The sequence below is a fragment of the Aythya fuligula genome, chromosome Z (assembly GCF_009819795.1).
Source record: "Aythya fuligula isolate bAytFul2 chromosome Z, bAytFul2.pri, whole genome shotgun sequence".
Lineage (NCBI taxonomy): Eukaryota > Metazoa > Chordata > Aves > Anseriformes > Anatidae > Aythya > Aythya fuligula.
The window spans coordinates 41214481-41227879 of NC_045593.1; the positions used below are offsets into that span (position 1 = coordinate 41214481).

At 34.9% G+C, this 13399-nt stretch overlaps 1 protein-coding gene across 1 annotated transcript in view; it reads right to left on the reverse strand.

Annotated features, from left to right (window-relative positions):
• The window catches only part of LOC116501066 (guanine nucleotide-binding protein subunit alpha-14), a 74510-nt gene that overhangs the window by 34104 nt on the left and 27007 nt on the right, over window positions 1-13399 (reverse strand). The window contains exon 2 of the mRNA XM_032206444.1: window positions 9067-9251. Coding sequence (XP_032062335.1) covers window positions 9067-9251 — 185 coding nt within the window. The remainder of the gene's footprint in view (window positions 1-9066; window positions 9252-13399) is intronic.

The following is a 13399-nucleotide window of genomic DNA, read 5'->3' on the forward strand; positions in this document are numbered from 1 at the left end:
AAGCTTATGGACCATCATCAATATAACGGTCTCTAGAATCATTTTATAGAGAGCAAGAATATATAAATTAAAATTATTAAAAGAACAATACATATCATATTTCTATGTATGCAAAGGATAACAACCAAAAGAGTAAAAAATGGCATCATGGTGTTTGCTAAGAAACAGACTAATACTAAAACCACTTCTTCATCAGAGCAGAATTATTCCAAAGAATAATTTTGTCAGCAGATCATATATTCACAAAATGTGTCACAGGCTTTAGCACTAAAGAAAGAGAAGGCCTAGAGGAGTTTTCTAGCTGCTTCTCTTTTTGAAGTGGCTTTTACATTCTTAACATGACAGCAGATGTTGATTTAAGTGATTTTGGTCTTTTCATCTGCCATTAATTTATTTGTCTCCTTGTTCATTAAAAGATTTAATTGCAGCAGCACAGAAATTTGCCAGTTTTCCTTTAGAAAAATACCCATTAAACTTTCCATTAAAAAAAAAAAAAAAAAGTTAAATTTTCCAATGCAAGGAGTTAGTTCCATATTACAGTAAATTTCTGTCTTTTTTTCTAGGAATTAGGACTTTTCAACTGCATAAGCACACTCATTTCTATCTCAATAAAAAGTGAAGTATGCAAGAAAAGCCACACAAGAATAGACTGGAAAAAGTTGTCAGCAAAAACAGTTGGGCTTTCACGCAGAGAACCCGCCTTTTCTACAGCCAGTTGTGTGCAGATATCAAAAGCCTCCAGCTGTGATACACATTTTCAAGTATCTTCCTTTCACGACTGATTCAACCTCTGGATTCTAGAGCCAAATCAGAAAAAGCAGAATTGTCTGTTGTTTTAACCAATAATTTCTTAGAACTTTTGACAAATTAGTCATAAAAAAAGATGATTTGTAGTCGCTTTCTGATCCAGAGACATTTTTTCCTTACTCTTCTGACCAAGGGCTCTCAGAGATGAACTCTGGCTAATTTTATTGTGACAATTACAGATGTGAATTTGCCAGACTGAATGCAGACAACAGAGCCAGAGGCATGTTTCCCATGCTGACTCTGACACTGAAGCAAGAAATTCTGGCAGAGGAGCTGGGTGAGATAACATATTGAGCCACAGCAGCCTTTGTTCAGTGACTTTGTTTCAGCCTCTATAATAAAGTTTTACTGCTTTTTAACTTTCTAGCCCACAGCGCATACAATAAGTGAACTGGATTCTATTCCATCTTCTGTACCATTAGCAGATTAGTTTACCAAGCCTTACTTTGTTTCAGTTGCCAATAAATAATGCCTTCACAGCCACAACGAAGGCAATAGAATAATTCAGTTCTTACAAAGGAAGAGAACAGGAAGGACATTAGGCCTGCAGAACATTAAATTCTATTCTAAAAAAAAAAAAAAAAAAAAAGTTAACTACTTGTACACATTCTTCTGGATAAGAAATCCTTCACTTTAAAATACAAAACTAAATACAAGTCTGGAGTCATCATTTATTAGCTATACATCACTAATTATTTTTTCTGTCATGACTATAATACCTTTTCATTATCAGATCACTTTTTATCTATATTTATTGTTTAGCCAGTACAATTCATAGCATTGTAAAATGAGAGGAGATCTAGGTGCAATGAATTAACTACTGGCAGAAGAAGGGTTTCTGCCTAATCATTCATAATGCAGTAAAATTCTGCTGGGTTATTGAGGGATTTTTGAAACAGCAAAGATCCCATGGCTTGCTGCAGCTGAGCAAACCAAGCTACCAGGACAACTATGAGAAGTTCCCATGACAGTGTTCCCACATCACCCAATTGAGGAATTTAGAAAAATATTGTTGCCAGTAGTTGGCTTCAAGGACAAGGTCTACATGACTGCTAATCACAAGGGGGTTGCTTTCTTGCAGGTGGGGTTGTTTTCTTGTAGTTGTTTGTCTGAGTGCTTTTGACCAATAATCTTGTGTGAGACACTATCTGCCCCTGTTAAGTTCACTATAAAAGTCAGGCTATTCAGGTAATAAAATGGAGCATGATCTGACCATACTGGTGTCTGTCATGCTTTCGGCCGTTCTTCCTGCAACACTGGGTTACTTATGTATTGTTAATGTGCTTGTATACTTCTTTATGTTGTGCTAAATGCTGCGTAGAAACAATACCTAATAAATTACAGCAATTTAGATGAAAGCCCATGTCAAGAGAAAAAGCCTCAACAAATTCCAGAAGCTACAGATGGATATAGCAATTTTTGTTAAACATGTAGCAAACTATCAACACTGAGAAGTACCTGATTTTGGTAATAGTCTCTGGAACTCTACAGTTCAGACTCAGCTAAGTTTTATGTGTTAGATCAATATTTGTAAGAATTCATGCACATTTTGAAATGTTCATCAGCTTTACTGTTACATCTCTGTCCAAATTTCCTATTTTCCTATTTCCTATTATTCCTAATTTATGAAAATATAGGCGCAATTATTGATCAGAAGATTTTTAACATTTGTAAGCACTTATTTCTCACCAGCACAACAGCACTAAGCTGCACCAGGGCAGGTTCAGACTGGATGTTAGGACAAAATTCTTCTCTGTGAAGATGGTCAAACACTGAAACAGGCTTCCTGGAGAGGTAGTTGACACCTCACGCCTGTCAATGTTCAAGAAGTACTTGGGTAATACCATCAATAAGATGCTTTAACTTTTGGTTAGCAATCAGGTAGTTGGAATTGATGATCGCTGAAGGGCCCTTCCAACTGAACTATTCTAAATTCTAAATTCAAGATGATGTCAGTATCCACCAGCTTTCTCTTCAAGCACAGATGCACTTACTAGTACTTTAAGGGAAAATAGGTTCCTTATAAAGAAAGAATTATGCAACTACCCTACAGCCCAGGAGTCCTCTATGAAATTCAAAATCACTCTCTAAGGAAATCCAAACACAACTCAGTTTAGAGACACAAATAAGTTGACTCAGCCTAAACTTCATTGAAAATACAATACACAAGCAAAATCTTTCTCCCATCCTCTATTTCCATGCCCCAAACTTTAAGTGTATATGTTTAAGTGTATATGTATATGTCGATTATCATTTATAAACACAAACACTTGTACTATAACCTATACCAGAATGAGATTTGCACCATTCAAGGCAGTGATATCACTTGGAAACAGATCCATTATTATTATGGCAATTTTTAAACACAATAAGGCATGCTGATTAACATGACTGAAAAAGAAAAACAAAAAAACAATCCACACCCTCAACATTCCCATATATTTTTATGTCAACAAGCACACACACAACCCCAACTGAGAACGTGCATATCCTATGTGTGGGGCAGGGAAGAAGAACTTGAAAAGTTCCTTCCTGACTTACATGTGGAGAGCAGTAAATTAAATATTAATGTGTTTTATACTTTGTTCATGTAACACAGCGCACAACTCTAATCTCCCAAAATGGATACATAATCACCTTGCTCTAGAATGAGGCAATGTTCTCACTCAAAAAATAACTTACTTATCCTCCTACCCTTCCACAGAAAGATGCATGTAATCAAAATACTACACCCAGTGCTATACAGGCAACAGAAGGAAGCATCTCGTGTTGCTACCCATGTCATAGAGTTTTAGACTGTATACTGGCAGATACAGGCTGGCAGATGAGACATAAAATCTAACAAAAAGCTGTGTCCTTCCAAGGAGGAAGCAAAAAGTCTGATGTTGTGTATTCAGTGTCTAAGCATACGATGCTACATCCCCATGTGCAAATAACTGCCTGGTTTCCCACAGTTAATTTTTGTGACTGACTGAACCCCAGTTCCTCTCATAGATACTCTGACAGGAACCCTTCATCCATTGATTGATTTTACTTCATTTTACTTTTTTTTTACTTAAAGCTACTTTAGAGCAGCTTTCTTTTTCTCCTTTCCCCTTTCTTATTTTTAACCATCTAGCAGAGCTAAATGTTCTGAAGTCAGGAATTTTATATTTGACATTTTTGCTGAATTCATCTGAAGTCATACAGAAGGTCCAAAACCAGATAAAATTAGTCTCATTTCCTTGGAAAATCAAATTGAACCCTCTGTGTAGGAGTGCCTAGACCCAGACTTTGTGCATTGGCCCATGATTAAACATGTTTGTCATGAACAAGGACGCAATATATTTTGGAATGTTTTGCATCAGCAACTCTGTAAAATAAACTACTAAAAAAATACATCCAGACTGCCTATGAAGCACCTGCCATGAGAAACAGTTTCAAAAGTTTTAAAAAATGCAAAGAAGAATGAACTATTGTGAGTCATGTTCCACATTTTCAAATACAGATATTTAGATACATCGACCAGAAATTACTCTTTACTATGTTTCCCATTTGTTACAGTTACATGACTTGCTTCAGTAATTCCCTAATCTCGATTTACTCCACTTGTGTTTTTGCATTTCCCTTTTTTAAGGTAAGTCCATTATCTTTCACACAAAACTTGTTTGACAGGGTCATACTTCCCTATACTTTCCTTGTTCAGACTAATGTTAATTTTGCCAACACACACTCATGCCAGGGCAACTTTGTAAGACAGTAAGACATTAGAACACTAGTTCTTAAAGGCAAAAGATGCGTTTTGGATAAGCAACAAGATGGTCTCTTTCTGAAATACATTTTTATGCAGTATTCTGTTTTTATGCTTAGGAAAAAATAACTGTACATACAGCTACAAAGATCTGTTGCTAATTGCAAGCATATGTACTGTCGTCTTACCAGGGTATTTTAAAAAAACAAACCAACCCACAACAACAGGACTGGATTCCTATTCTATGATCCTCATCCTGAGCAGCTATATAAAAAAGTCTTCACAGTGGGTTAAGTGCCTTTTTTTTTTCTTTTTCTTTTTTTTTTTCTTCATATGAGTAAATTGAAACTTCTAACTGTGCCTTAATTGTGGAAGGGAAAGAGTGATTTTCCTGGGATACAGGATACATGTTAGTTTGAAAAATGAGGGAGAAGATTTGGTGAACTAATTGTTTAAAATCTCCAGTGAATTTCCAGTGCAAATAGGCTTGAACAATTTATTTCTGCCACATATTTTGTCATTCAGAAAAGACTAATATAATCCAGCAAAAAGTGACTCATTGGCGCATTGAAGCAACCCAGAACTATTTTAAAAGCGGCCTTTGAAGATTGATGTACTACTCACAAGTGAAATGTTGTATCTTCCCGTCTTCCAACACCACCTGATTTCATCCCCCTTTTGTCTGAAGTTGTGTTTTCTTTCCCTACACCTAAACTTATATTGATTAATAAAAAAATAAATAAAATTAAATGCTAAAAATGTTTACTGTCTCTCAGCTATCAGCTGATTTTTTATTTCCCTTTGCCTCACATGAGCATTCATTCTTTCATTAACTTAAATCTTAATGTTCACATCAACTCAATCACAATTTCCCAGATAAGCCAGGAGACAGTCTGCCATTAACTTCTGTCTTTTTGTTTGTTTGTTTGTTTTTGTTTTGTTTTGTTTGACAGTCTCTATTATCATATGGTAAGAAGAAAAGTTTTTAAAAGTAACTGACTCAAACCCTCACATAAAAAGACTATCCTCAGACATTGTAAATAATGTTACACTGCAACTAGATACCCAATCAATACTTAGTTTATTATTTTCTATTCTATGACTCTGAAAAAATGACTTATAAATAATAAATATTTCTCCCCACCCCTCACCCAGTTCACCTCCAGCAGTAAGTTTTATAAACAGGTCATAAACAGGAACTAGCTAACTAGTTAGATACCAAGCAATACATTCAAAAAATATACTTAATAGGACATTTTTTCCTGGCAACATGATAGAGTGTACTCAGATGAGTAAACAACAAATTCTTCATGTTGTACAGCAAACAGCACGCAAAATATTTATTAAAGAGAATGAAGAAAAAAAGAGATATTTCAATAATCTTCAGTTGTTACAGCATTATTGTTACAAAAACAATATTCCTGCTTTTTTTTTTTTTTTTTTTTTTTTTTTTTCTATAAAATTAACAGAAGAGAAATTAATTGCAAACTCAATAAATATTCTTTTCAAGCTCTATCTGTTGAAGTACCATTTTCCTGTTAGTTATTCTGTGGCAAATTTGGGAGAGACAAAAAGCAGCTGCAGCTACATTTGTAAATGCAGCCCCAAGAGAGTGCGTGAGACTACAGTAGTTTCACATACGCAATTACTGTGCATGTTTGATTTTTTAATTTATTAACAGATGTGAGGAATCTACCTATTTCAATTTTCATAACTGAAAGTTGCATTCTATGCTGCAATGTAGATAAAAGTCAAAGCAAAATTTATTACTGATAATAGAAAACCCTGAAAAGTCATTAGGACCCCAAATCTTAATCAATTATATGAAAAAAAAAAAAAAAAAAACAACTTGCAAATCATTCCCTGAAAACCTTTCCAATCCTGGATATTTCCACTATAGTAGCAACTCATATGCTCTATGGGTTTCAATTAGTACTATAATTATGACTTGAAGAATTAGGTTCCTAAGCATTGACAAGTTTTATGTCTAACATATACCCAAAATATGCCATGACACCTCTAACTTGAAACTGAAGATGAGACAAAGTACATACCACCTGAAATTAGGATAAAAAAAAAAATAAAAATGCTTGCTTAATTAAAATTAAAGGTCTAAGCAACTTAAAAAGCAACACCAAAAAACATTTCATGTCTAAACGCAGGACAATTTCAGTTAGCATCTGTTCAGCATCTGTAGAAAGTCAGACCATTTATTTAAATACTTGTAGTTGACAACAGCACTAAAGAATCTCTTTAACGCCTTCTATAAAACTTGCTTTTATTTGCAAACACTAAGAAGCCTATTTGGACATTCTGTCCATCTATAAGTTACAGATTTGTACACATTACATTTAGAGGGAAGAGACACTCAGCATAGAACAATCTGTACTCCACTACAGAACCATTAAATGAGGAGATATTCAGCAGAGAGAGAATCCCAGGGCCCACACAGGAGGAAATCTGTCCTGTCAAAGAACAACAGGGATATAAGAAAAGCAATCAATCGATCAAATAAACAAATAAATAAAATGGCCAGAGGAAAACATTTTTTTCCGGGAAAAGATGGACTTACTGAAACATGGAGCACACTGGACAGTTTTGGTATGGCCACTGGGCACACTGTTGTAATACAACTCTGACACCAGAACTACAACTTCTCTGTTTAATCAAAGTTGTCAACTGTAGTCCATAACAGGCTTAAGACCATTTAATGAAATTTAATAAGATTTACAGTGCATTGCATTGTATATGCACCACCTAACTGAAAGACTAATCTGTAGCTGTGTCTTGCAACTGGCAAGACACAGCATTGCAATTTTCCTATCACCTCTCAAGTTTCTCCACGTGTAAGCAAAAATGATTTTTCTTTCTAAATGCCACCAAAGCTGAGCTTGCCATACTGTGCTATTAGCACTTTTTTAACCTTTAATAAAAAAACACCACATCAACTTCTTCCTCTCTCTAAAAAATATGCAATAGAGTTAAAATCTTTTGCATCTGGAGACACTGGCAGCACAGCAACCAGCAGCAACACAGTTTAGCCTGAATACTGTGTTATGGGAAGGTGTCCAGCTCAGCACTCAGAGCCCAGAATGAGAAAAGGTTTGCTGTTTATTAAATGTTCATACTCTTTTCTTGAAGAGAAGAAAAGAAAAACAAAACCAAAAAGTCAGGAAGAGGCAGCACAAATATATTTCTTCAAAGAGATTCCAATTTCAGGAAAATATACACATCTGAATTAGGATGAAGTATACTCACAAACACATTTTCTGCTTCTGTAACTATTTTTTTCCTTAGGATCTAAAGGCATTTTACAAACAACTGATTACCTCTCAGGCTTTTTTTTTTTTTTTTTTTTTTTTTGTAAGAAAGAATTACCTTAACACCACAGTTCTCTCAACTCCAAAATTTGTCTTTCTTGACACCACCTGTTTTTTTTTGTGATTAAAAAAATTAAAAAAAAAAAAAAAAGGTAATGTCCTAGACGTTTACTTTAAACATTTTCCATTCTTCTTTGCTATTACCCAAAGCGGATACACAATAAAAAACAACTAAAACAAACAAACAAACAAAAAATCATAATTTTCTTCTTTGTATTCTTCATATATATGATCATATTTATGAAGGAAAAGTAAGTTATCATCTATGTTTTCTTCACAGTATTTTAATTAAAAATAAACAAACAAACATAAAATCTATAACTTATTTATTCTTGACACTCTTTATACACAGTCTTCCCTATCTTAAAACCAAAACTTAGCTAACTGGAAATCAGTATTAATTTTTAAAAATATCACCCAAAAATTTGCCTATATATTCTTCATAATACTTGAGCAAAGTGAAAAACAAAACCCCATGTTTTAGAACCTGGCAAGTCTTAATAATCTAGCTATGATCCTCACCCCATCCCCCCAAAAAAAAAAAAAAAAGCAACTGATTTAACTGAAACATTATTTTTGCATAGTTCTACAGTCCCAAGCACTGAAATAACAACAACAACAAAATTAACTGTATAACATACATTGAAACTAAGAAAGGTTGGAGAAGACATTCTATATTCTATATTTTAGTGCATAAGGGTGCATCAGATCCATAGAAGGGGGTATGTTTCAAAGCATACCTAAGTTTAATAAATGTAGTGTTTTCCTACAAAACAGACCCAAAGTTCCTCATTCTTGAGCTCTACTGACAAAAAAGCGTATATTACTGTCCAACCAACTTTGTTTTCTTCCAACTTTATCGAACTTTAGATTCTTCCCCACCCCTCCCCCCCCCAAACAAAGTATTTTTTTTGTACCTACTACCAACTTTCAACTTTGAAAGTTCTCTCTTTCTACCCACCCCCAATCCCATATCCACCCTGCCCTGCCTCTATTTTTACTAGAAACTCCCCATGCTTCCACAGAATCAGACTGTGAGGCCCTGAACTCACTGCCAGGTATACAGACTTATAAGGTTCTGAGTGTAAGTTAAGACTCAGATTATTCACGTATAAATTTAAAATTTGAATTTTCTTTGCACAGGCTTACCTCATTCTCTTCAGATGTGTATTGTATTTTGAGCGTGTCCATGGCTCTGATCATAGCTTGCATAGCAGTAAATATATTTTGGTAAACCAGTTTTGTGAAGCCTCTCCTGTCTTCTTCTGTGTAGCCTGATCCATGAATAATCCTCATTTGTTTAATGAAAGTACTCTTTCCACTTTCTCCGGTGCCTGTGATAGAGGTAGGGAGGAGAGAAAGAAAAAAAACAACACTGTAGTAATTGCAAATCCTGGCAGTTGAAAATACTTGTAAATACAAGTGTAAGCATGTGCACATTATCTAAGTAAGCATAATGATCAGCATTAATTGTAGTAACAATTTTTCAATTTTCCATTTTCCATAACTTCTATTGTTTTAATAAGAATTTGTATTTCTGTGTTTGGGAGCCTGTTGGTTAGACACATCAAAGTATATTTTTGTGATACATCTTACAATGTTTAACACAGGTATCTTGTAGGTAGACATCATATTACAAAAGAAGCAAGATGAGTGACTAGATGAGAAAGAAGTTTGGATGAAAATCCTCAACATTGAAAAACTATACAAAGCTTATGTACTGTTTATACATGTACCTTAATAATAGAGCCTGCACTAATCCTGAATCCTGAACAACAAATTCATTTCTATCTCAGAGCTCTTATGAGTGCTAAGGGCAGCCCTTCCTGTCCTTCCCCAACTGGAAGATCATACAGGGCCAAAAAATACTCATTATACTTTCTTCTAAATTTTCAGAAGTTTAGTGATAAATGCATTCTGGCTGAGCCATAGGACTGGCTTCACTCCTTTCCTCAGACTACTGATGGTAAGATAGCACACCCAGTAACAAGTTTTCAGTAATTTACGCTTAATACCACTAGGTGTCGAAAATACATCAGCAGGACAAATAGAAAGGAGTTCCCCTGTGAAAATTATGTCTTAAGATATAGCAAACCAGAAAACTATTCTGAATCGCCATCTCATCACACAGTATCTCAGTACCATAGCAGATAGTGGTATCTTTTTAGTGAAATAGTATGCATTTATAGAGCTCCAAGCATTAACAGTAATAAGCAAAACCCAGATAACCTGAAAGAGTGTAAACTGTCATCATCTATTACTTGTATAGCTGTTTTTCTGAAGCATTTGCCACTGGCATCAGTCAGTCCTTTTTTTTAATTATTTTTTTATTTTTTTTTATTTTGCACCATCCATTCTGGACATCCCTTCAAAGCTGTAGTTGTCCTGTATTCAAGCCAGCATTATTCAACTGTCCTCCACGACAGTGCTAGAACAGCTCTACTCAACGGGAAACAGGACCTACAGTGCTCATCAGAAGAGTGAAACATAGCTCTACTCTTTTTAGTTGATAAATAAGAAGTGTATAATACTTCTGTCTGAAAGAAGAAGGTCGGGGAGACCTTATTTGTCTCTACAACTACCTTAAAGGAGTTTGTAGCAGGATGGGGGTCAGTCTTGTCTCCCAGGCAACAAATTATCACTTGTTGAATTCCTTCATAGAGGAATGGGCCTCGAGTTGCACCAGGGAAGTTTAGGTTGGATATTAGGAAGAGTTCTGCACTGAAAGGGCTGTTAGGCATTGGAATGGGCTGCCCAGGGAAGTGGTTGAGTCACCATCCCTGGAAGTCTTCAAAACACATGTAGATGTGATGCTTATGGACGTGGTTTAATAGTGGACTTGGCAGTGCTAGGTTTAAGGTTGGCCCAGATGATCTTAGAGGGCTTTTCCAACCTAAGTGATTCTGTGATTCTAAGATTAACATTGCTGTTCTTTCAAGTAACGTTTGGGATTTTAAAAATTTTGCCATAGTATTGGCTTACTTAAGAGAGATGGAACATAGAGGTATGTTGGAATAAATGTGAAACACAAATTCCTGAGGGAATTTGTTTTAGTAAAATGCCGATGTTACATTACATACCACAGCCTTCAGAAAGGTGGTCCTGCCATGCCACCATTTGCATTTGAAAATTCAAACGCAACTCAGTCAAAAACAAACAAACCAACCCACCAAAACACATAGCCTTTTCCACTGCCAGCAGAAACTTTTTTTTGTTTTTTTTTTTTTCTCCTATTGGGCCAGGGGGGAAAAGGAGGGAATGGGGGGGGGGGGGGGGGGGGGGGAGGGGTAGAATGCACTGATAAACCCAGGTTGAGCTGCTGACCTGAATTTTGTATGTCAGAATAAACAGTCCTGTCACATTATAGCAATGCCTTCTCCTAATGTTTCAGTTAAAGAAAAACAACTGTGAAACTGTTAACTTCACCATCAGGGACATGTATCTATGCAGTGAAATTAAGTTTAAAAAAATTGAATTCATAACACTATCTACTAGTTTCTGATTCTAAGCAAAAATGCTTTTTTTCTAAGCACCACCAACACCAAAATCAGCCTGGTACAGATGCAGCTGGTTTTGAAGGGATTACATGCAATTCAAGCTAGAGTTCTTCCCTGCAATTATCTATTTTTAAATTTTTTATTTTTTTATTTTTAAGAAATCTAAGGTTAATGTTTTATTATTGTACTATTAGATCTAATGTGTATGAACCTACATAAATGGAAAACGGTCCATTAAAGTGACATAAGTACATGGGAATTAAACAGAGCCATTCTATTTTACCTTTTGACCTTTCATAATTGGGAACACAAGTTGATTTAAAGCTTTGTGCTCCAAACACCAACCTTAAGTAGATAGCAGTCTTCCTTTATACTTCCTTCTAGTATCTCCTTTTGTTCCTAGCTCTGCCTCTTGTCATAAATTTAGAATACAGGGTCTCTATGCAAATCCAACAATACATGCTTTTTGTTTCTCTTTTCTCATAAGCTATCTAAAAAAATCTTCAGGGTTCATTAGCTTAAAATGAAACAAGGCTTTTCAAGCACATCTTGACAAAGCATCATTTTAAAGCCAGTGAAAAAGTGGCAGGGCTTTCAAAAAGAGGTTGAATGTGGAGTAGTCATGCCAATATACACACTTGTGACATATTAAGCTAAAGGTAATTGCATTTCAGGGTGGAACTGCATAAACAACCAGATTTGGATTGAGTATCTTTCTAATTAAATTAGTTGGAAAACAAATGGAAACCCACAAATTGGAACTTGGTTTTTAAGACTTCAGGTGGTGAGAGTCAAGATAATGGAGTACACTTTTTATGTTAGGAATAATAAAAATGGTAATAGGGTGATAAAATGCAGGTTGTCTGGAAAGTGTACATAATAGAACAATAAAAATTGATGTGATTATATACTTTGGATGTATAAAGTCACATTTTAATGCCATCCGTTAAAGAAGCATTAGATAATGGAGAACTTTAAAACTTGACTATATACCCCAAAGGTACAAAAATTCTGTTATTACAGGCATATTAAAAAAGGCATTTATATACTTATTCAAATGTGTTAATAACACAGGCAAAGTGCATTTTACTCCTCAGTAACATTTGTGGTTAGCACCTGTACACAATCCATTTAATGTATTTATCATCAGAGATGATTTGTTGAATCATTATTGCCAAAATATGGAATACATATTGACAAGTTAAAGAGACAGAATCTTCTCCAAATGTGTTTTTTATATATATATATATATATATATACATATATATATGTATATATATATACATATATATACATATATACATATATATATATGTTAATGTGATATATTTATCTTCCTTCCATTCACTTCAAGCACTTCTTTTTTATTCTTTCAGATACTTACTGCCACAAATGTGTTACCTACTCAAATCTACTTTCTCATTTAAAAGAAATACTAGAATTTTGTAGGTTAATTCATGGAATAAAGCATTACAACTTTGGGTTTTCTCTCTTTTATTCTTAGCTCTTCCTTGGCCTACCAGTTTAATTTTCCAAATCTAAAGTGTTGATTTTTTATTGGGGAAAAAAGTTATGAAAAAAACAAAAAACCTCTATGCCCTCTTATTCCTCTTATTCTCCTAAGGACTTGATCTCTACAACTTAATAACATCACTGACTGGACTGTGAATACAGCCAAAACAAGAAAGTTTTAACTGCTAAGGACAGAGCAAAGCTGACTAACTAGTTTTGCTAACAAAACCAACACAAGAGCTGTTCTCTTTTCACTAGTAGATCTCAAACTCCAATGATAATTTCATCTACAGAATAGACCTGACTATGCACTCACTTCCACTTGCCATACATGAATTGTCACAGGCAGACAGTATGTTTTGTCTGTTGATGCACAAAAACAGGTTTCACTTTTGTTCTGGCAGCTGTAGTGCTGGTAAGGGCCATGTCGCTGGATATCAATATGAGCAATGCCGTTGGTCACAGCAGAAGCA